This window comes from Mustela erminea, chromosome 3 (genome assembly GCF_009829155.1).
Source record: "Mustela erminea isolate mMusErm1 chromosome 3, mMusErm1.Pri, whole genome shotgun sequence".
In the NCBI taxonomy this organism is placed as follows: Eukaryota; Metazoa; Chordata; class Mammalia; order Carnivora; family Mustelidae; genus Mustela; species Mustela erminea.
The window spans coordinates 4,106,105-4,129,985 of NC_045616.1; the positions used below are offsets into that span (position 1 = coordinate 4,106,105).

General features: G+C 50.5%; 1 protein-coding gene across 3 annotated transcripts in view; it reads right to left on the reverse strand.

Moving 5' to 3' along the window:
• SNAP47 (synaptosome associated protein 47) overlaps window positions 1-23,802 on the reverse strand; it is a 44,825-nt gene extending 21,023 nt beyond the window's left edge. For all 3 annotated transcript variants that reach the window (XR_004283781.1, XM_032335140.1, XM_032335141.1), the window contains exons 1-2: window positions 23,477-23,802; window positions 16,945-17,474 (exon numbers count right to left, since the gene is read on the reverse strand). Coding sequence is in view for 2 of the 3 variants with exons in the window: in XM_032335140.1 (XP_032191031.1) it covers window positions 16,945-17,429 (485 nt within the window). In the remaining variant the exon portion in view is untranslated. The remainder of the gene's footprint in view (window positions 1-16,944; window positions 17,475-23,476) is intronic.
• Between the last annotated feature and the right edge of the window lie 79 nt (window positions 23,803-23,881).

Consider the following 23,881-nt stretch of genomic DNA (forward strand, 5'->3'; position numbering starts at 1 on the left):
AAATGATCAAGAATAAAACAAAGAGGGACGCCTGGGTGGCTCAGTTGGTTAAGCCTCTGCGTTCGGCTCACATTGTGATCTCAGGGTCCTGGGATTGAGCCCTGCATTAGGCTCCCTGCTCAGCAGGAAGTCTGTTTCTCTCTCTCCCTCTGCCCCTCCCCCTGCTTGTGCTCTCTTGGTCTCCATTAAATAAACAAATAAAATCTTAAAAAAAAAAAAAAAGAATAAAACAAAGAAACTGCATATTACCAATATCAGGAACAAAAAAGGCATTACCATAGATTCTTTAGCACTTGAAATAAGGGGATATCATATCCAACTTCACACCAAGAAATGGGACAACTTACATGAAACAGATAAAGTACTCCAAACACCCAACCTTCCAAAAGTGCAGCAAGAGGTAGTTTACGACTATAAATACCCGGGCGCCTGAGTGGCTCAGTGGGTTAAGCCTCTGCCTTCCGCTCAGGTCATGATCTCAGGGTCCTGGGATCGAGCCCCACATCTGGCTCTCTGCTCAGCGGGGAGCCTGCTTCCTTCTCTCCCTCTGCCTGCCTCTCTGCCTACTTGTGATCTCTGTCTATCAAATAAATAAATAAACTCTTAAAAAAAAATAAATACCCATAACGAAGTGGCAGCAAGAGAAATTTGGAAAAAATCCCATTTACGAATATTCCAAAAATACCTTATGGATAATTTGAACCAAGGAAGCGAAAGACTTGTATTCTGAAAACAAAAACAAAAACTGAAGACACAAACAAATGGAAATACATACCATGCTCACGGATGGCAATAATTAATACTGCTAAAAATAAGTCCACATTACCCAAAGCAACAGACAGATTTGATGCAATCCTTATCAAAATACTAGAACATTTTTTTCACAGAACTGAACAAATAATACTAAAATTTGTATGGAACGACGAAAGACCTCAACTAGCCAAAGTGATCTTCAGAAATAAGAACAAAGCTGGAGGTATCACAATCCTAGATTTCAGGACTTATGACCAAGTTGTAGTAATCGTAACAGCATGGTACTGGCACAAAAACGGACATGCAGATCAAAGGAACAGACCAGAGAGCCCGGAAATACACCCACACTTATGCGGTCAGTTAATCTGTGACAAAGGAGTCAAGAATAGACAACAGGACAGTCTCAACAAATTCAACAAATGGTGTGAAAACAGCCACATGCAAAAGAATGAAACAGGACCCCTTCTTATACCAGACACAAACATTACCTCCCAATGGATTAATGGATTAAACGGAGACTTGAATCCATAAAACTCCTAAAAGAAAACATATACAGTAAAATCACATTGACATCGGCCTTAGTACCATATTTACAGATACGTCTCCTGAGGCAATGGAAACAAAAGTGAAAACAAACTATTGCGACTACATCAAAATAAAAAGCTTCTGCACAGTGAAGGAAATCACTTACAAAACAAAAAAGTAGTCTTCTGAATAGAAAAAGATATTTGCAAATGATACATCTGAGAAGGGGTTAATATGCAAAAGATATATAACTCATAATCAAAACATACAAACAACCCAATTAAAAAATGGGCAGAAGATCTGAATAGGCATTTTTTCAAAGACAACATCCATGTGGCCAAAAGACACACCAAAATATCTCAACATCACTCATCATAAGGAAATACAAATCAAAACCACATTAAGATATGGAATGGCTAAAATTAACAAAACAGGAGAAAACAGGAGTTGGTGAGCATGCAGAGAAAGGGGAACCCTCATGCACTGTTGGTGGGAATGCAAATTGGTGCAACCACTCTGGAAAACGGTAAGGAGGTTCCTCAAAAATTAAAAATAGAATTACCATATGATCCAATAATTCCAGTACTGGGTATTTACCCAAAAATAAAAACACTAGTGATAAAGATATCTGTATCCCTATGTCTACTTCAGCATTATTTATAGTAGCCAAAATAAGGAGGCGACCCAAGGGTCTCTCCACTGATGAATGGATAATGAAGAGGACACACACACACACACACACACACCAGGGACTATTACTCAGCCACAAAAAAGAATGAAGTCTTGCCATTTGCAAGACTCCGTTGTGGGTGGAGCTAGACAGTATTACGCAAAGTGAAATAAGACAGAGAAAGACTAATGCTACATGACTTCACTTACATGTAGAATCTAAACACCTAAGCAAAAGAATAATCAAAGAGCAGAAACAGACCCATAAATAGAGAAGGGATGGTTGCCAGAGGGCAGGGTTGGGGGAGAGGGTGGTACAGGCTTCCAGTGTGGAGCAAATAAATGATGGAGGTAAAAGGTACAGCCTAAGGAATATGGTCAATGATACTGTAATACTAACACAGATGGTAGCTACGCTTGTGCTGGGCACAACATTCACCTGTCAAATCACTGCATTACACACCTGAAACTAATACAACATTGCGTGTCAATGATACTTAGTTAAAAAAAGGCGGGGCATGGACGTCCTCCCTCAGTGAGCTGTCCTGTAGTGTGCTTTCCCCTAATTGGAGCAGTGTCTGAAAACGTATGTGAGGAGTCACAGGTAACAAGGGAAACTGTACCGGCTCAGTAGAGGGGGCCAGTAACAAGACCCCACCCTAATTCTCCCAGCCAGGGTACAGGTGCAGGGAAGTGAAATCTCACCCCCAGCCAGCAGTGACAGGTGTCTGTAACTACTGTAAGGTACAAACTAGGGCCAAGTGGGGAATTGGGTCTCTTGCCCTCACATGGCAGTAAGAGGAATCAGTGTTTTTCTTTCTTTCTTTTTTCTGGAAGACAGAAGGCGAGAGGGGAAGGAGAGAGAGAATCTCAAGCAGGCTCCATGCCCAGCATGGAGCCCAACATGGGGCATGATCACACCACCCTGAGGTCACGGCCTGAGCTGAGATCAAGAGTTGGAAGCTGAACCCACAGAGCCACCCAGGTGCCCTAAGAGGAATCAGCTTCTTACTCCCAGGGCATCATCAGGGAAAACTAAACAAAGACCCAGAGTTGTCCAGGATACAATGAAGAATCACCCCGCCAAGAACCAGGAAATGTTCCTCTTAAATAAAAAATACAAGCAAATGCCAAAGCCAAGATGAAACTGATGGGATTACTAGACAGGGATTCTAAAGCACCATCATGTTGGAAATAAATTAAACCACAGTCTTAGCAGAGAAACAGAAGACACAGTAAAGTATCTGAGAATTTTTGAACTTAGAAATACAATTACTGATATAAAAAATGGGTCGATGGAGACTGCAGCTAGAGATGAAAGATAAAAGAATCCATGAGATTAAAGGTCAAAGAAGAGAACAACAGAGAGAAAACACTAAAAACAACAATGAGAACAAACCCAAGGGTCCAAAACAAAAGACTGAACATTCAAATCACCAGCACTCCAGCAAAAGAGAAAGACTACAAGCTGGAAAAGTACGCAAACAAATATTGGCTGACCATTTCCCAAATTAGGCAGAAATACCTAAGCCCGTAGGATCAAAATACACTAATCAGACCCACACAGCATACCAAAGAAATCACTATGACATTTTATGTTAAACAAACAAAGAAAAGATCTTGACAGTGGTGTGAGAGACCTCACCTACAGGAGAAAACCAAATCGAATGACAGCACACTTCTTGTCAGAAACCATGGAGCCAGAAGAAAGTGGCACAGTGGTTTTCAGTGCTCAAAGAAAAGAACTGTCAGTTCAAAATTCCACACTGAGTGAAACTTTTCTTCAGGAATAAAGAGAAAATGGAGTTACTCTCAGAGGAAGAAAACCCACAAAGAAACTGCTGCTAGCAGGTCTGCCCTGAAAGAACGTCTCGAAGAAGTTGTCGAATCAGAAAGGAACTGAAAAGGGTAGCTAGCAATTCTGGAACATCAGGAAGGAGGGTAGAGAAATAGAGTAAATATACAGGGAACTAAAATACACTCACTTTTTCTCTTGAGCTGGCTAAAATATATAAAAGTGGTTCTCAAATAGGTACACCAAGTTAAGATAATCACCCTACGGGATTCCCACAAATCGTCTGTAAGTTAGAGACATAAAGACAGGTTAGGTTCCTACACAGCACTGACCAGTTACACGTCAACGCCAGCACACTGTGCCCAACTGCACGTATACAACATAGTACCTAGAGTGACTGGCGAAGGGTCTATGTGAGGCACACTGGGGACAGTGCACGGAAGTCACCATGGAGTTCTGAGATAATATTCAGGTAACCTGTAGGAGGTGGGTGGGGGGAAGGAAAAAAACAACAGAGGGAACAAGTAACACAAAAATAGAGCAGCAGATGTCAGTGTTTTTACACCACACTAATAATTATATCACCAGGATGGCAAAACTGTTCCATGTTGAGTCCACTTTCTGTCAGACTCCTAGCTGGCTCCCGTGCAGAAGCTGGCCAGTGAACCCTAAAGTTCATAAGAAATGCAAGGGACCCGGAAGAGCCAGAATGGTTCTGAAAAAGAACAGAGCTGGTGGACCCCACCACCTGTGTGCAAACCCTACTACAAAGCTCTGGACATGAAGCTGGTGTGGTGCTGTCACAAGGTCAGACAGACGGATCAGTCTAGAAGCAAACCTTCATGTGGAGGGTCAGCTGGCCAAGAGCAAGGATGACAAGACAGCTCACCAGGGAAGCACTGAACTGAAATACTGCTGAGACCACTGGATATCCACATACAAAGAAAAGAAGTTCAGCCCATTTCTCATGCCGTGAACTCCAAGTGGATCACAGACCTTAACAGAAAAGCTAAAGTTTGGACCATGCAGTGAAGCAGACATGACACCAAAGGCAAATGATCAAAGAAAGTCAGATACACTGGACCTCGTAAAACTTTAAATCCTTTAGGTTGGCACCCAGGCAGGCTTGAGCCATAAGCAGAGGAGGCGGTCAGGCCCTGGGACTCTGGCATCCCGAGGAGGAGCTGAGGATGTGGCCAAAAACAGGGACCAGGTGCACGTCTGCCATGGTAATCTGTCACAGTCGAACCATGCTCCAGGGAGGGAAGTCTGCTTGGCAGTGTGTGAAGGAGGCAACTGCAAAGCTCTGAAATGCTCACTGCTTGAATGCAGAAGATCAGTGTTGCATGCCGTATCAAGAACATGAGTAAGAAAGGGACACTTGGTACTCTTATGCTGAAGCCAAAATAAAAACAACAAAGCATTTTCTCTGGTCACTTAAAACAGAGAAGCCAGAATAGGACACAGACACTCATCTGTCAGGATGGACCAGTTTTTCCCACAAGGAACACAGGAGATGGGGGAGGAATTCTGTTTTTTAACATGTACAAAGTAAACGATTCTCTTGCTCTAAGTTATTTTAGGAATAAAAAATGAACAGTTATGAGCTGGGAGCATCCTAACATGTTTTGAAAGCTGTTCTAAAGCAAAGTGGAGTACCTGGATGGCTCAGTCCACAGAGCATGTGACTCTTGATCTCGGAGTTATGACTTCAAACCCTACATTTGGCAGAGAGAATACTTAAAAAAATCGGAAGCACTAGAAGTGGACTCTTCAACCAAATGACACACTTTGTACATCTTTTGTGAATATCATGAAGGCCACTGATGGGACTTAAAATTGTTAACATGCAGTCTGAGGAGAAAATGTCTATTGGGAAAGTTGAGGATAAAACTTTCTTTCACTCAATCTGTCCTATTTAGTTCAAAAATAAATTGTGTTGGATTCCTTGGAGAAAAAAAATTAAAATTCTCTGCTTCAAAGAATATCTTCAAGAAAGTAAAATGGGGGCACCTGGGTGGCACAGTTGGTTAAACATCCAATTCTTGATTTCAACTCTTGATCATGATCTCAGGGTCATGGGACTGAGCCCCTGGGGTTCATACCTCTGTGCTCAGTGGAGAATCTGCTTGAGATTCTGTCTTTCCCCCTTTGTCCCTCCTCACTACAGGTCTAAAATAAATAAAGAAATCTTAAAAAAAAATAAGATGATAATCCACAGAAAGCAAACAATATTCTCAAATCATATATCCAATAAAGGGACTTCTTACAGAATATATAAAAAACTCTTACGGGGCACCTGGGTGGCTCAGTGGGTTAAAGCCTCTGCCTTCGGCCTAGGTCATGATCCCAGAGTCCTGGGATCGAGCCCCACATCAGGCTCTCTGCTCAGTGGGGAGCCTGCTTCCTCCTCTCTCTGACTAGCTTCTCTGCCTACTTGTGATCTCTGTCTTTCAAATAAATAAATAAATAAAAATATTAAAAAAAAAAACCAAAAAACTCTTACAAACTCCATAATAAAAACACAAGCACATAAAAGATGGTCAAAGACTGAAAACAAATCATACGCATGGAAAAAAGTGTATGAAAAGATACTTGTTATCGTGAGGAAAATGGAAGTCAAACCCCCCAGTGAGACGCTACCTCACACCCACTAGGAGGGTTACAACGGAAAAGACAGACGAGAAAAAGTATTGTGAGGTTGTGGGGAAACCAGAGCCCTCACACATTACTGGTGGGGATGTAAACTAGTGCAGCCACTTTGGAAAACTGGTCAGTTTCTCAAAATGCTGAGGAGACCCAGCAATTTCCCTCCCAAGGGAGATGAAAACAAACATCCACAGCAGCTCTACTCCTAACAGCAGCAAAGCTGAGACAGCAAATCACCTGTCCAAACTGGTTGACGGATAAATAAAATGTGATCCATCAGACAACAGAGTATTAGCCAGAAACACAGAGCAGCAGGATGCCTGGCTGGCTCAGTCAACAGAGCATGTGACTCTTAACTTCAGGGTTGTGAGTTCAAGCCCCATGCTGGGCACAAAGCCCACCAAAGACATGATGCTTATGCAAACTCTCTAGAAGAGACAAGGCTATGCACAAAGAGTAGATCAGTGATGCCCTGGGCAGGATGAGGACAGAGTGACTGCTAAAGGGCTCGAGGCAACTTTTGGGAGTGACGGAGAGGTCCTAAAATTGGACTACAGTGAAGTCTGCACAACTCTGTAAATTTACTAAAAATCACTGACTCGTTCACATACAACAAGTAAGTTTTATGGTATATAAATGGGAAGACTGTTGTACAAAGTCTACAAAGACACCTCAGAATAAAACATCGTGTATCTAGGATGGGCAAAACCAGCAGTCACAATCCTACCCAACTTAGCACTAACATACACGAGGAAGACAGTGGAAAACATCCTCAAAGTGCTGGGCTACATCGGGCTCAACCATGAAGTTAAACAGTCACTCAACAGTGCCACCCTCCAACATGTGACACCAAGGCCACACTGCTTACTCACACACAGCAGTGCAAATACAACCAAAGTAATCACAACTAGATTCTAGCCAACTCCTAATATCAAAACCAGGTTACCAACTTGGGTTCGTTTCATTTAGAGAGAGATACGGAATACCAGAAAGTAGGACATGTATATCCCAGAGTTTTAGCGTATATGAACAAATTTGTTATCTAGATGTCAATGGGGGCCCTCTGGCTGCTTTGAGTTGTGACCGTGGGGAGGTCAGCAGAGAGGTCTCAACTACCACGGACTGAGGCAGCTTTCCAGCCATATAGATTCAAGGGGGCAAGACCTATTTCCTTCTCCCCTCACAGGAGGCAGGTGTCTAAGAACATCTTTGTCAGTCCACTAGCTGAATGGAGAGAGACAAAGGAAGAGAAACTTCAATGACCACACACAAGAGAGACATGGTTTGCAAGCACAGTTTGGAAAGGACACAAAAGTCCACCCCGACCCTCAATAAGCAAAGACCACCGATCCCCAAGGAGTAGGAAAATTAGGGTTCCAGATGGAAAAAGTCAGCTCAGGCTGCTGTAACAAGTAGCACACATCATGGCCTGACCAACAGCCTGATTTCTCAGTTATGGAGGCTGCGAAGTTCAAGATTGGAGGGCCAACAGACTCAGTTTTGGGAGAGAGATCTCTCCCTTGGCTTGGTGATGGCTGCCTTTTTGTGTCCTTACACAGCAGAGAGAGACTTCCAGCCCCTTCCTCTTATGCCACTGTGGGGGTTCCACTCTCGTGACCTCATCTAACCCTAATCACTTCCCAAAGGCACTGCCTCCTAACACCATCACACCGAGGGGTGACCTCAACATATTAATTTCAGGGACACAAATACTTAGTCCATAACAGACTTACCACAACATAATAGAATGTGTAGTTCTCAAGAAAACAATTACAAAACATACAAAGAAAGAGGACATATGGCCCATTCATAAAGCCCATTCCCGTGTCTGAGGAACCTCTAATATTTTAATTAACTAGTTAAAGATGTTACACCAAAATCTTAAAATGTGTTCAACAAGCTAAAGGAACATAACAAATAATTGAAAGAAATCAGAAAAAAATGTCTGAATAAAATAACAACATCAGTAAAAAGACAGAAATTATGAAAAGGAAGCAAATTCTAGAGCTGAAAAATAACAATAACTGAAATGAAATACTGACCAGAGAGATTAAATAGCATATTTGAGCAGGGAGAACAGAGAATCAGTGAACTTAAAGGTAACACCTCTGAAATTGCCCAGTCTGAGGAAAGAAAGAAAAAAGAAGGAAGAAAAATGAAGAGAGCTTAAAGGGACTGTGGGACTCCAGCAAACATCTACAAATGCATTGTAGAAATCCTAGATGGATGAAAGAGAGAGGACAGAACACTCCTTTGAGGAAACAATGGTTGATGAAATATGATGAAAGGCATGAATGTGCACATTCAAGCTCAACAGAGGCCCCAGCTCCTGCCCCCAGAAAGATAAACATAAAAAGATCAGGACCAAGACATGCTATAGTTAAAGTGTTGAAACCAGAGCACAAGCGGCCTGCCACATTCAAGAGGTTCACCATAAGAAGTGGTCAAGTATCCAAGCTCTTGGATCGGAAGAATAAACATTGTTAAAATGTCTATACTGTCTAGAGCAATCTATACTTTTAATGCTATTCCGATCAAAATTCTACCGGTATTCTTCAAAGAGCTGGAGCAAATAATCCAAAAATTTGTACGGAATCAGAAGAGACCCCAAATCGCTAAGGAAATATTGAAAAACAAAAATAAAACGGGGGGGCATCACGTTACCTGATTTCAAGCTTTACTACAAAGCTGTGATCACCAAGACAGCATGGTACTGGCATAAAAACAGACACATAGACCAGTGGAACAAAGTAGAGAGCCCAGATATGGACTCTCAACTCTATGGTTAATTAATCTTCGACAAAACAGGAAAAAATATACAGTGGAAAAAAGACAGTCTCTTCAATAAATGGTGCTTGGAAAACTGGGCAGCTATATGTAGAAGAATGAAACTCGACCATTCTCTTACACTGTACACAAAGATAAACTCAAAATGGATAAAAGACCTCAGCGTCAGAATCCTAGAGGAGAACATAGGCAGTAAGCTCTTTGATATCAGCCACAGCAACTTCTTTCAAGATATGTCTCCAAAGGCAAAGGAAACAAAAGCGAAGATGAACTTTTGGGACTTCATCAAAATCAAAAGCTTCTGCACAGCAAAGGAAACAGTAAACAAAACAAAGAGGCAACCCACGGAATGGGAGAAGGTATTTGCAAGTGACAGTACAGACAAAAGGTTGATATCCAAGATCTATAAAGAACTCCTCAAACTCAACACACACAAAACAGACAAGCATATCAAAAAATGGGCAGAAGGTATGAACAGACACTTCTCCAGTGAAGACATACAAATGGTTATCAGACACATGAAAAAATGTTCATCATCAGTAGCCATCACGGAGATTCAAATTAAAACCACATTGAGATAACAGCTTACACCAGTTAGAATGGCAAAAATTAGCAAGACAGGAAACAACATGTGTTGGAGGGGATCTGGAGAAAGGGGAACCCTCTTCCACTGTTGGTGGGAATGCAAGTTGGTGCAGCCTCTTTGGAGAACAGTGTGGAGATTCCTCAAGAAATTAAAAAGAGAACTTCCCTATGACCCTGCTATTGCACTCCTGGGTATTTACCGCAAAGGTACAGATGTAGTGAAAAGAAGGGCCATCTGTACCCCAGTGTTTATAGCAGCAATGGCCACAGTCGCCACACTGTGGAAAGAACCAAGATGCCCTTCAACGGACAAATGGATAAGGAAGATGTGGTCCATATACACTATGGAGTATTATGCCTCCATCAGAAAGGATGAATACCCAACTTTTGTAGCAACATGGACGGGACTGGAAGAGATTATGCTGAGTGAAATAAGTCAAGCAGAGAGAGTCAATTATCATATGGTTTCACTTATTTGTGGAGCATAACAAATAGCATGGAGGACATGGGGAGTTAGAGAGGAGAAGGGAGTTGGGGTAAATTGGAAGGGGAGGTGAACCATGAGAGACTATGGACTCTGAAAAACAATCGAAGGGTTTTGAAGGGGCAGGGGGGAGGGAGGTTGGGGCACCAGGTGGTGGGTATTATAGAGGGCACGGATTGCATGAAGCACTGGGTGTGGTACGAAAACAATGAACACTGTTATGCTGAAAAAAAAAAAATTAAAAGAAAAAAAAAAAAGAAGTGGTTAAGTAACTGGCTGAACAGCCCACAGTGGAGACTCAGTGTTGGTCTCCAGACTGGGTATGCGGCAGTGGCCATGGCCAAGCTGGCCTTGGTGAGTTGGCATCCATGTTGCCGAGACCCATCATAGCTTCTGTCTCTGTCACCACGGCCACTTTACTCATGGGCCCACTGGGCAACCGCAGGAGACACTGGGGAAATAGGCTGACTGGGATCCGGAGAACAGGTCACCCTATCCTCTTAATTATCACAATCCTCCTCTGCTAAAGAGACACTGGTGAGTGTTCTCATGGAACGCATCTTTGCTTCCTGTCCCACTCACAGAAGTGGGACATCTAGCCACATTCTTCTACCCCAGACCTCCCTGTCATCAAGTTACCAATCGAATTTCTTCCCTTCCCCACATCCAGCCAAACCATTGGCCACAGTCCATCAGTATACAGCCGAGCCTCTGGCCATATGTCCTGCCAAGGAAACTGTTTAGCAGAGTACCACATGACGGTCACCTGTCAGGAACTCCAAACACTTCTGCCCATGTCATCTTGGTGTTGGAGTTACCACAGAACACAACATGGTCAGGCTTTGTTCAGCTTTGTTCACATACAGAAGAGAGAGTTGCAGTAGTGGACACTGGTCTCTCACCGCCAGCAGGTGCTCCTGGCAGCTGATGCAGGACAACTGGCTTACATACTTCCCTCTAATGCTGCAGTGCAATGACCACTCCGCCCTAACAGAGTCTCAACTACAAGAGGCTGGGGGGGCCTGAAAGCCATTGACAGGCATGTTTCCGTAGAACAAAGAGCCCCGGTTGAGCTTGTAACAAGGAAAGCTATATCCCTACAAGGGAATGAGCCTGACACAGGCTGTGTGTTCCCCCCCTAAAGCCCATTCTTAGGAGGCTGAGAGTGGGCTAACAGACTTTATGCACAAGACTGCCTTCCTGGCACAATGAATTTTCCAGGTACATGGCCTGAAGGGTTCCTGGGTGATGCCTACACATTGTTCAAAACCATCTGTAACCCAGGTCCCACTATTCTCCTCCTCAGTCAACTGACCGTGGGGCTCTCCCCATGTAGGAAGTGTGCCCTGGTGCCCTAGGTGCAGGCGGGGAGAGAGAGGCGGTGTGGCAGGAGTGTGGTCCCTGTGACCTCACCTGTGCTTTCAGGGCCTGCTTAAAGCCTGATCTCCTGCACCCAATCGTTCTGTGGTGCATGCCACACTTCACAGCTCAGTGGGTCAGACAACACCTACATCAGATCGCGTGATAATCTGGTTGTCCACGCTCAGGCGTTCTGTTTCTACAAAGGCCCAGAAGCAGGCCAAGAGCTGTTTCTCAAAAAAAAAGAAGTTATCCATAGAGGATGGCGGGGGTGCCTTGCTCCGAAACCCTATAGGCATGGACCGTGGCCCTGTGACTCCCTACAGAGGTGTGCCAGTGGCTCCCAAGAGAACCCCACAGATACCTGGCATGCCATGGCATCTACAGGACTGTGTGCCCCAGTAGCACCTGGACCTGCATGGAGCCTTCCTGCTCTGGGCCCCACTCAAAACTAGCAACTTTCTATGTCACTTGGTAAGCTGGCCAGAGCATCACACCCAAATGAGGACTGTGTTGCCTCCAAAATGCCAAGGGGCTCACTAAGCGCTGTGTCTCCTTTCTGTCTTGTTTTAGATTTTATTTTTCTGACAGAGCGAGACAGTACGTGCAAGCATGTGCGTGAGTCAGGGAGTAGCAGAGGGGAGGGCAAGAGTCTCGAGCAGACTCCCATCTCGGTGTGGAGCAGGACATGGAGCTCAACCTCATGACCATGCGATGACCTGAACCAAAACCTGGGTACTTAGCAGACTGAGCCACCCAGGAACCCCAGCTGTGCCTTCTTTCTCATTGTAAGAAGAACTTATCCTTCACCATAAAAGAGATACTTCAGGGAGCCCCACTCCACTGGCTCCCTAGAAATTTCCACGAGGAGGAAAGTCCCTAACTGCATGCAGAGTAGCTCCTGCTTCTTACTCACTTGACCCATGTGGGGCCCCCTAGGTAGTAGGCCAGCATGCTATCCTGGGATGGGAAAGACAGTTGGGGCCCTGTGATACACAGCAGGAACCAGGGCTGCAGAGCTGCAATCCCCAAGCGGGGATGGTGGCTGAAAGGTCTGCTGGTCCTCCCTGGCAGCACAGAAAGACAGCATTTGCCAGACGGACCATCGCACAGCAGGTTCCAGAGGCCGTGTTCATCCACGTAAACACCTGTGCAGTGGCTGGAGTTAGAGTGCCATGTGTAAGCTAAAGACAGCCCCTCCTGGTTCTGCACATCGGGTGCGTGAGCCCAGGGCCGGTGATGCAGGGTTCCCCGTCCACGCACCCTTCCAGTCCTCGCTGGGGACATGGACCTCCAAAATCCCTCCAAGAAGGGTTTACTCTTCTAGGCCATCCAGAGGCTCCTGCTTGGCCTCAGCCAGCAGAAAAGCCCTCACCACACAGGTCAGAGAAACCGTGTGGAATTCCGCCAGTGGCTCAATGATGTGTTCCCAGACTGGGAAAATAGCCCTGGGATAGGTCCAGGCCTACTAGGCCCACTGTGAGCCTGTGAGGTGGACCTGAGCCAAAACTCCACTGATCCTGTAACCCCCGGAAGCCCCTACTCTGGCTGGTCTGCTGGAATCAGCGTCCAAGGGTCCCGAAAAGTCTGAGGGCTTCCTGCTCCCCAACGCACAGCCACCCTGGTTTGATGCCACAATTTCTATGGGAGAAGGCTGGGAGAAAGAACAAAGGTGTAAGCCTCTAGCAGCAAACTGGGGTCCTTCCAGCTTCCCCCTCACTCAAGGGGTTTCAGACCTGCAAACTCAGTCTTCAAGTCTGGGAGCTGATTCAGGGGCCAGCACCACTTTTTCCATTCAAACTACAGGCTTGCTCACTAGGCCTAGCCCGAGAAAGAACTGGGTTGACTGTCCGTCTACTTCTCCTCCAAGGGCACAGATGTCTGGGAGTCAGACCATTCTGATCATGGCTCTGGCTCTGCTGTCCATTATGGTGATCATCCAGCTTGTCTTCAGTGGACAAGGGCCAGCATCTGGCCGCACCACCCCAGGATCTAGTTATGCCCACTGCGGAGTCCTCTATGTGGAAAGAGACAGAATACCAGGGATCTCTGAAAACAGGTGTGAAGTTGGGCCTTGAAACCCAACAGACTGGAAGTTCCCTTAACAAGAGCGTGCTCGGATCACCAACGTCACCCACTGGTGCTGCTAGGCTCCACCTCTGTCTGGTCACCATGGAAGAGGGTGTGCTGAGCTGAAAGCAGGAAATGGGAGCAGATGCCTCACCCAAGCTGGGACACATACCCCTGCCCCCTCCTGCAAAAGGCTATCCAGAAAATCCCAAGAGATAAAGAAAACAGCAGCCCAGAAAACAAAACAGTCTATCCAAAAAGGAACACTTGAAGATTAAATAAATCTTAGAAATTAAAAAGATCACAAAAATGGAAGGGTAGAAAGAAAACTCAAAAAGCAGTAGAATAAACAAGGAGAGAATGTGAACGCTATCAAAGATCAAAACAGAAAGGCCAATAGCTAGATGAGGAGAGTTCCAGAAGGAACACACTTTAAAAGGGAGAGGTAGAACATGTCTCATGCTCACCGAACACCTGAGCCAATGACCCCCACGAGCCAGGATGCCCCCACAAGCCAGGAGGCCCCTATGAGGAGGGCCCTTGGGCAGCTCTGTGGGAGCTCTCCGTAGAGCTGTGGTACGTATGGCCGGTGCACACCCCTCCAGCTCGGGCTTCCGCAGGTCAGTGCTCCCTGCGTTTTTGCCATCCTGCTACTTTGCCCATCTGAAAACTCTTAAAGTGGTGCTCTGCTGTCCACGTCTACGTGCAGCTTGGTTTTGTTTTATAACCCGGCTTTGAAGTGGATCCAAGTCGGTTTGTGCAGCTCCACAGGAATCTGAGCACTGCGTCTGAGTCAGCAGTGATGTGGGAAACAAAGGCAGAAGGACAGGCAGGTGAAATGAACTGTCCTAAACTGCAGCCCGCTGGCAAACCCGAGGCAGGCAGGCTATCCCGCTCCTCCAGGAAGCTCCCTTGTTATAAGGAGAACCACCTTGGCTTGACAAAGCAAGGGCTCCGGTATCCTGTGTCTTCCTTAGCAGACAAAGACCCTTCTGAACCTCCCTTGTCTTTACTTCCCCCACCCCCAAAGTATGGAACCCTCTGCTCATCGTAACCCCTGGCAGCAGGTGGCAGCAGGGAGCAGCAGGCAGCAGCAGCTCTCTCTGCCCACAGGTCCGGTGCCCAAGCTTTGATGCACTGAAGGTGTCTCAAGAACTCTTCCTCAGCTGGCAGCTCTGACTGACCTCCATTCAAATACTGCAGAGTTGTGACTCATCACTGCATCCCCTTGAGGGCCGAATGACTACGGCTGCCTCGGCACGTGTGCCCTAGCACATACACAGGGCTTGATCATGGGGTCTGTGCACCTTCGGCTTTGCTAGGTCCTACGGGTGGCCAAGCCAAGTCCTGTCAGTGATGGTGACATGAGACTTCTCATCCCGACCCACACCCTGTCCAGCCGTCGGTGTTATCCCATACCTACACGTGTTGGTTTAATCTACCTTTCTCTACTTACTGGGGTGCCAGTACCTCTCTTTTGTGGGCTGGGCTCACCCGCTTAAAGACAAGGCTGTGGGCCCTAGCCCTCCCTGTGCCACTTCCCAGTGGCTTGGGAGAATACTGCCAGCAGCTTCTGATGCAGCCATGGAGCCAACATGGGGCCGTGGGCTGTGAGCCAGAGCACAGCCCGCGACTTGCCCAAGATGCCGACCTTCCTCTGCACCTCTGTGTGGGGAAGCAGCCCCAGGATTGGTGGATCTCTGCAACAGCAGCTGGCTCTCAGTCAACAGCCTCCAGCCATCTCTCTACTGAATTCTGCCCTGCGAGCTCTCTGCCTCGCTAGGTATACATCCCTGGGTGGGAATGTGAATGCGTGTCACAAGCATCTTCTCCTCTCCTCAGGTCCGTCTTTTCACTTTGCCTTTTGTTAAAAGAACATTTCTAAACTGGCAGATTGTTCTCTGAAAGGGTTAACCAACAGCAGTGTGTGACAATGCTGATTCACTACTCTCCAGCTGGTGCGGTCTTCTTCCCTAGATTCTCACTGTCTAATGCCCATGTAGCTCTCTAGCGGAGGGCTGGAGCTGGACTGACTCCAGAAGACTATCTGGCCAGCTCCGCAAGGCCATGTGGCCACCAAGGTCCAGCTCAGGCCAGGGTCCCAGAGTAGGTTCTCCGCACAAGGCCACAGGTGAGGGAAGATGGATGGCAGGTGGGGTGGGAAGCGTTCAGAGACTAGGCCTGGAAGTGACCTACATCACTCCTGCCCACCACTCAGTCCCATGATGTCCCTGGCCCCAAGATGGCACAAAAGGGTAGAAACTGCCCAGCTATGTTCCCAGGATGGAAACTCACAGAAATCTGAGGACCTCCCACCTTGGCCGCCACAGGCACCCCTCCTAAGGGTAAGATCGGGGGCCCTGTCCCCTGCAGTGCTAGCCCTTTACCAAGCAGGCATTCAGGACAGAATATCCCGAAAAGTGGGGTCACATGGGGCTGCGCAGCTCTGATGTGAGGCTTGGTGCCTATGCTCAGGGCCCATAGCGAGAGGTGGCCACCTCGTTGGACCTCTCAGGCAGCCTTCATAAGCACTAAGTGCCTCTCACACAGAACGCAGCTTAGGGTCAGTGCTGCGCTGGACAAGCTGGGCTATCCGGGACCCTCTGGGGTCTGTTTCTTCACAGTGGCACCAGGTGCCACTCAGCTTTTTGCCCTCGCTGTCCTGTATGTGCAGAGAGCACCTGCAGCCCCGGGACACAAGAGCACACGGGAGGCAGGCTGCTGAAGCATGCGGGACGCCTGCCTGTGTCTGACAAAGTCCTTCTGGAAGGAGATGTGGAATCCTGATGGTGCCATTTTTCCCACTAATCGTGTCTGCTCCAGCAAAGCTAGAGCAGAGTACAAAGGTACTTATGTTATGAGGTCGTGGGTTTATCATCACGCTTTTCAAATGAACAGCTCATGATTTTTCAATGTCTCAGTTTTTACAAAAACATAGCAGGACTGGCATACATACTCACATAAACAACAGCCCCTTGGGGTCCCTGATGTTTGAAGGGTGGGGTCCCTGGTTTGGGAGTGGCTGTTGTGGCAGCAAAAGTGGCAGCTCCTGGAGCCAGAGCCTCAGCTCAAACCCTGTGGCTACAAGGCTGTGCAGAACAGCACACCTTGTGTGTGTGACCTGGCCTCTTGGCCAGTTTTCCCCATGGGATGAAATGAGCCATACCCCTTGTTCACATGAAACTGGAGCTTTGCACCAGGCCAATGCCCGCCCACTATAACCGTGCACGGCAGGGGCGTAACCCCTATGTCCGAAGCACCCCAGTACCTGTCAGCCACATCCAGGTCAGAGTCCATCTTCTCCAGGCCCCTGGTGATGCTGTCTAGCTGCTCACCCTGATGGTGGAGGACACGGGCTGTCTCTTCCAGGCGCTTCTGGGAACAGGCCATCAGACCTGTCAGCTGCTTCCCCTTAGTCGCAGGCACCGGCACTTCCGCCGGAGACAGCAACAACTCTCTCCAGAAATGCTCGATGATGCTGAAGACCACATTCCGGCTGGGCTGCAAGGAGCTGAACCAGTGCTTGACGTGGTCCTTCTCCAGAACAGTGATGGAACTAAAGACAAAGTGAGAAGCCTCCTTCTTGATCTCAATCACACTGGACAGGGGGAAGCTGACTAGGGCCTCCCCAGTTTTATCAGCTGCAAATCTCAGGGAGTGCATTGTTAACGAAAGCTTTCCAGAAACCCATCGCTTCTCCGGTTCTAAGTAGTAGGAGCAAGGCCAGGAGTGCACGCAGATCTCTCTGCTCATCTGGCTCCCAGGCTGGTCTGTCTCACGGCCACGGCCACTCCGCCTCTGGAGGAGAGGGACAGGTTAGTGGAGGTGTGAGGGGAGCATGTGTCAGCACACCTAGACTGCAGACAATAGGACAGCTCAGGGTGCTGGGGACACTGGGGACCCACACCACCCCGGTACAGGCAGGATGGAGGCCCACCCCACCCGAGCCAGGGTCCATGGCTTGATGCGACTGCCAGCCAGACCCTTCATAAGAACACCACTTCTGCTGTGACAACCCCACCAACACATACTCCTCACAAGTTCCCACACTACGATCTCCTCTTGAAGTCTTCATCATAAGGAAACCATCCTACGGGCAGACCTTTCTCTTCCTGCATTGCCCACAAATTTCATCATGTTCTGTGTCATCATCTAGCTCCAGGTATACATCTGTCTGCACTTTTACCCAACCATAAGCAGCGAAGGTGTACTGTTCACATCTACAGTTTGCGTTTGCTGACAGAGTCTGCAGTCAGGCATGATGGATGTGAGACAACCCTTCCAGAGCACCGTGTGCGCCCTCTCACTGACCAGAGAGCACCGACAAAGCCGGGAAGAAGGACAACCTCTGCAAGGTCACACCACAAGTACGTGATGAGGACTTGGCCACATCTAGGCTTGGGAGTGCCTCGTGCACCTCCCTCATGGCCTGAGGTCCAGTTGTCTGGGGCCTGTCTTCCACCCCCCTGCCTCCTGCTGCCACGAGCACACACGGTCATGGAATGGCCTCACTTGTAAACATGGGAGAACAAATCACTGTTGTCACCTCTTACGATACCAAGAAGTGTGGCCAGGGCCTCAGGGAGTCTCTGAATCTTGGCCGTGGGCTCTAGGCCCCACAGTCCCTGTGGAGCAGCAGGCCCTATGGAGCCGACACTGACATGGTCGCTGGCTGCTGCAGCTCAGGGTCCACAGAAACCTGACTGGCTCCTTAATGGAGTGACACTGTACTAGGACCCAGACTGCTCCGTGATGCCCCATCAGGCAACAAAGGATGGGCAAGATGAGAAAAGATCTTGCGTCGCAGGGAGCTTCCTAATTACACAGAACCAAGTGCCGGGGGAGTAAGCGATGCATCCAGCAGACAGCAAGCCCCCATGGGACCTCAGGAGGGCTCTGGGAGGGGCCAGTAAAGGCCCAACACCAAGTCACCTTCCAGAGAGCTCACACACGAGTCTTCCGAGCCTATGGGGCAGAGACACGGTGTGGCTGCCTCTCCTCTGGGATCTCGTCTCTCGCTGGACAGAGGGAACCAGAGAGCAAATGTGTCCTGCTCAGACATCTGTCCCCAGCAAGAGGGACATCCACCTGATTCTGGAACAAACACAGACTACAGGGTGCGGCCCGCCTGGGGGCCTATCAGCCCAGACCCGCGAGGTCCCCACCGGCACCCTGGTGCCATGAGGCTGCTGCTGTCACACGGACTGATCGGGGTGGAAAGACCTTTTATTCTTAGAACCAGGGGATACCAACTAAAGTTTTGGTGTTTCCCAGTCTAAGACCAAGGTCAGAGTCCAGGTGCTGGGGCCCCACCCCAGACCATGCTGGCTGTGCCGGTCAGCACCTGGAGCCGGTCTGGCCCTGGTCCTCCTGGCCGAAGGGACCCTCCTGCCACTCAGCCACTCGAGCCACACACCATCTCCCACCCACAAAGAGGGAAGGCCTATGTTGTTTAGCACTGTCTGTGTTGGCGAGCTTGCTGCGGTGTGGGCACTGAGTCCCTCCCAACAAAAGCCTGTGTCCTGCGGACTCCTGAGCTCCAACTCCAGTGATGGGGTAGGGCACTGCAGGGTCTGCAGCACATTACTTCCCCCTCTGGGCCTGTTTATCCTCCACTAAAGTGACTGAAGACTGAGGAACAGCACCAACTCTGAAATCCGCCAGAATTCAAAGACCAAGGACAAAGAGACAGGAATGAACCGTGAGCAGGAGGAACAGAGGACCTGTCACTATGTCCCCTGCTCCGTTCAAGCCACTCTTCAGACTGTGTACTGAATGTGAGGACTGTGTGTCCCCTGCTCTGCCCGAGCCACTCTTCAGACAGACTGTGCACTGCGTGTGAGGGCTGTGTGTCCCCTACTCCGCCCGAGCCACTCTTCAGACAGACTGTGCACCACATGTGAGGGCTGTGTGTCCCCTGCTCCACCTAAGCCACTCTTCAGACAGACTGTGCACCACATGTGAGGGCTGCGTGTCCCCTGCTTCACCTAAGCCACTCTTCAGACAGACTGTGCGCCGCGTGTGAGGGCTGCATGTCCCCTGCTCTGCCCGAGCCACTCTTCAGACAGACTGTGCACCGCGTGTGAGGGCTGCATGTCCCCTGCTCTGCCCGAGCCACTCTTCAGACAGACTGTGCACTGTGCGTGAGTGCTGTGGGGACAGCAGTCAGGCCTGGCGATTCCAGAAGAAGCACAGGGAGAAGCCATGGCCAGCGTGCTTTCTACCACAGGCTTACAGACGAGTAGACAAGATGAAAGGGATGGCCGGGGCAAGAACAACAATCCTATGCCCTCGCTCTCCCTCAGCTGCAAGCTCACCTGCCACACCTACCCTGGGTGTTCTGCAGGTGCCCTGTTCCCCAGTACTGATGGGGGGAAGCAGCGCCCCTGCTCTTATGCCCTTGATCCCATCCCATCCCAACAACACCCACCTCTCCATCCTTCCTTCCCACCCCTGGCCATCCCACTTCTCTGAATGCCAGAGAGTGAGTGCCTTAGGCTTTGTGAACCTATGGTCCCTGTGGCAAGAGCACAGCTCTGGCATCATACAGTGGGAGCAGCCGAAGATGGCAGACACAGGGCTGTGTCTGTCCTCACTCACCAGACAGGGGCCACGACGCTTGTCCTCCCTGTCCTAGACCCTCTCCCCAGTTAGCACAGACTCCCTAAGCTCTCCGCCTTAGGGCAGATCAGGGGCTGCTCCCCATCTCCCCACAGCCCTCTCCAATCACCGTTCCTCCCAGAGAGGGTCCTACCACCAGGTACCTCCCCCTGTATGGGTTGCTCCACCCAGGCCTCCAGGTGGCCAAATGTACTGCCCACCTCTGTCCAACACAGCATGCTTCCTCCCTGGTCTCTCACTCCCAGCCCCGAGGCCTCCAGCGGCCCCCTCCCCTCCTGCCCACGGCTACCTCCAAGGGCTCCCTTTCCCTGGTAACAGACCCTACACTAACCACATGGCACCTGCCAGAGCTCCCAGGAGCCTACATGCTGACAGGCTCTGTCTACACGCCAGACAAGGCTAACATGAGGAGGAGGGTGCCATGGGCACAAGGCCAGCCCATCGTGGGCAGCAGGTAAACACATGGAAACAGCGACTGTATCCACCTCAACTGGTCTTCCTCCTCCCTCCTGCTGACCTGGGTGTCTGATCTATGCTATGTTCCTGGAGGCCTTGTCTCGTCCTCGCCTCTTCAACCTGGAGCCTACGTCACCCTGAGCTGAACCTGGGATGGAGCTGAATGAGGATGGGAAGACCCCAGGACAGCACTCCAAGGACGCTCATGGCGAGGCGTGAGCAGGCATGTGAATGGGGCACGGTCCTCCGTACGATGCACTGTTGGATGTGGACGTCGCTCAGCGCCGGTGCCTGGCCTGTGGCCTGGAGTGGGCCTCGGCACCAAGTAAACAACCTATATTTAGTCAGTTTCCAGAGGGACAGAACCAGTGACGTCTCAGGCCCGTTCCAAGGCCTCCTGAACACAAGGCGGTCTGGAGGCAGAACAGTGGGAGCAGTGTCTCCCGGTGTCTGCGGCCACCTTTTCCATTACCTCTACCTCCTGCTCCCACTCTCGACCTGGGAGGTTCACATGAGCTGCTGGGGGGTCTCAGGGCCACAACATGGCCTTCTCACCCTCAGAAAGGAGAACGAGGATCTGTCCCTACTTCTGCTGCGTTCTCTCCCCTCCCGCTGTGGGCACATTGCATGGCTGGGCCCCGTCAGGGCTCAGAGCAGCGTCCTGCCCGCCCCCACGCTCTGACTCAGTAGGTCCGAGTGGGGCTCAAGAAAGGACGTCTCTCAGGGTTCCCAGAAGGTGCTGGGGGGCCTTTGGGGACACAGCTGGCGCTGCAGCCCAAGCTCCAGCACCAGAGGGCCACCGTGTGGACGAGAGGAAGCACAGCACGGAACACAACGTCCCATGTCCCAGCCTGGCTCCTGGCTGGGCTGTGCCAACAATCCTGGGGAGCACATGGACCTCTGGCCCAAAGCCTCCCCCTTTGTAGGAAACTTGGTTTCAAGACCCGAGCTTCAATGAGTCAGAATCCCGGGATTCTTTCCAGTCAACACCTATCTCAATTTCGTATTTCTCCCGAGACACACACTTTCCTCACGTTTTCTCAATCTTCGGACAACAGCAAACACTGCTTCCCACACTTTTCCTGACTGCCTCCCATGATCTGCATTCACAACTGCAATCCAAAAATCAAGGAGCATTCAGTCGACTTGCAGCAAGATGTGGACAGTGCATGGTCACTTTCTTTAAAAAAGCCTAGAAACAGTAGACGTTTACACATATACTTCAGAGACCACGTGTGTGTGTTTATGTGTGTATGGGGGGGGAGGAGGAGAGAGAAGGAAGCAATGAAGGGGTGCCTGTAAAAACAGCTGCATTTCAAAATGTGTTGAGGAGTCCAGCGTGCACAGGACCAGGGGGCTCCTCCCCACAATGACCGCCTCGCATGTTCTCCCTGACTCCATGCACACTGGCCCCGTGACGAACCCTACACATGCACCACACCAGGCACAGCGAGGCCACTGGGCAGGCAGCTCAGCACACACGGGATCACACACTCCGTGCTGCCCCATCTGCCCGCCTCGCTGGTGTGCTCAGCTCCGCCCAGGACGCAGACGCTCCCAAACTCATCCCATTCCCAGACCCCTCTCCTCTGCCTTTCCTGATCTGCGGTCCACCCTGCTATCCTTTGGGGTAAGCTTCAGGAAACGTGGCCAGGGTCCCCCTCCAGCCCCCACCAAAGCTCAGAGTCCCACCTGGGGAGAGCTCCCTTCTCTCCCCTGCAAAGGTAAACAGGGTGGCATCTTCTTCATTCGACAGAGGGGCAGCACTCACCCCACCCACCCCACCCTGTCACTCAGCGTGTCCCCTCTGTTCAGGAATGACGTACGACGGCACCCAGACTTCTGGAGGCATGGTCACCAAGTCAGAGCTGTAAATGCGCAGCTGCAGGGCTGAGTCAGGCCCCTCTCACCGCATGCAAGACTGCCCAGGTGCATCTGTCCCTCAGTCAGGGGGATGAGCGGCCCTGGTGGTTCCTTCCTGCGCCTGACCAGTTGGGAGACTGGGAAGGCTCTGCCCAGCCCTGTACCCTCCCGTGCCCGCTCCGCGTTTGTGCCATCTGCAAGCTCCCAGAGCAAGGAGCCTGCGCTCTTCCTGTCCAGACTGGGGGCAGGCTGGCGCTCACACGTTTCCTCTAGCACGCTCAGACCCCGACCTGTCACCCCTTCCTACGCACTTCCGTCCAGGTGTGCAGCCTCAAATCGTCACTTTGCATTCCCCACACAGGCATTCCCTTACCACCCACTCTAAGACTCCACCACCCCCTTGGACCCCAAGCATCTCCTACAGGTCTCCACAATCCCGCCGGTCCCCAATATCCCTCCAGGTCCCCCACTGTCCCCCCAGGCCCCCAATATCCCTCAGGCCCCCAGCATCTCCTCAGGGCGCCCACGCCCCCTCCGGGCCCCCACCGTCTCCCTCTCGGCCCCCAGCACCCCCTCTGGGCCCCCACCGTTCTCCCCTCTCGGCCCCCGGCATCTCCTCAGGATCCCCACTGCCTCCCTCCGGGCCCCCAGCATCCTCCTCAGGGCCTCCTCCGGGCCCCCAGCACCCCCTTCGGGCCCCCCGCCCCCCTCCGGGCCCCCACCGTCCCCCTACCGTCTCCCCTCTCAGCCCCCAGCATCCCCTCAGGGCCGCTATCGCCCCCCTCTGGGCCCCCATCCCCACTGTCCCCCTCCGGGCTCCCGCCGCTCCGCTCCGGCCCCCACCGCCCCCCGGACCCCACCTTTGGCCCCGGCGCCCCTCGGTCAGAACGGGAGTTCTTATCGCGGCAGCAGCAGCTGGCGGGACTAAGCCGGAGAGGCCCGGAAGGACTGCGGCCCAGGCCCGACCGCGGACTGGGGGCGCGGCTTAACCTGTGTCACCGCGAAGGTGCGCAGACGGCGAGACTCGGCTCTGGAGCTGTGGGACGCCGGACGGAGCCCTAGCTCCAGAGGTGCTGTGGGCCGCTGCCGCGCCTGCGCAAAACGGGGGCCGTGGGCTGCTCTGCGCGTGCGCCCAGGGTCCGGCGCACCGAGGTTCGTCCTCGGGCAGGAACTGTGGCAGCGTTCTCTTGATTCCGCTCGCCCGCGCCGGGCCGACCTCAGTCTCCAAGAGCCTGTGCCGCGCGGTTTTCGCACCGGCTGGCACG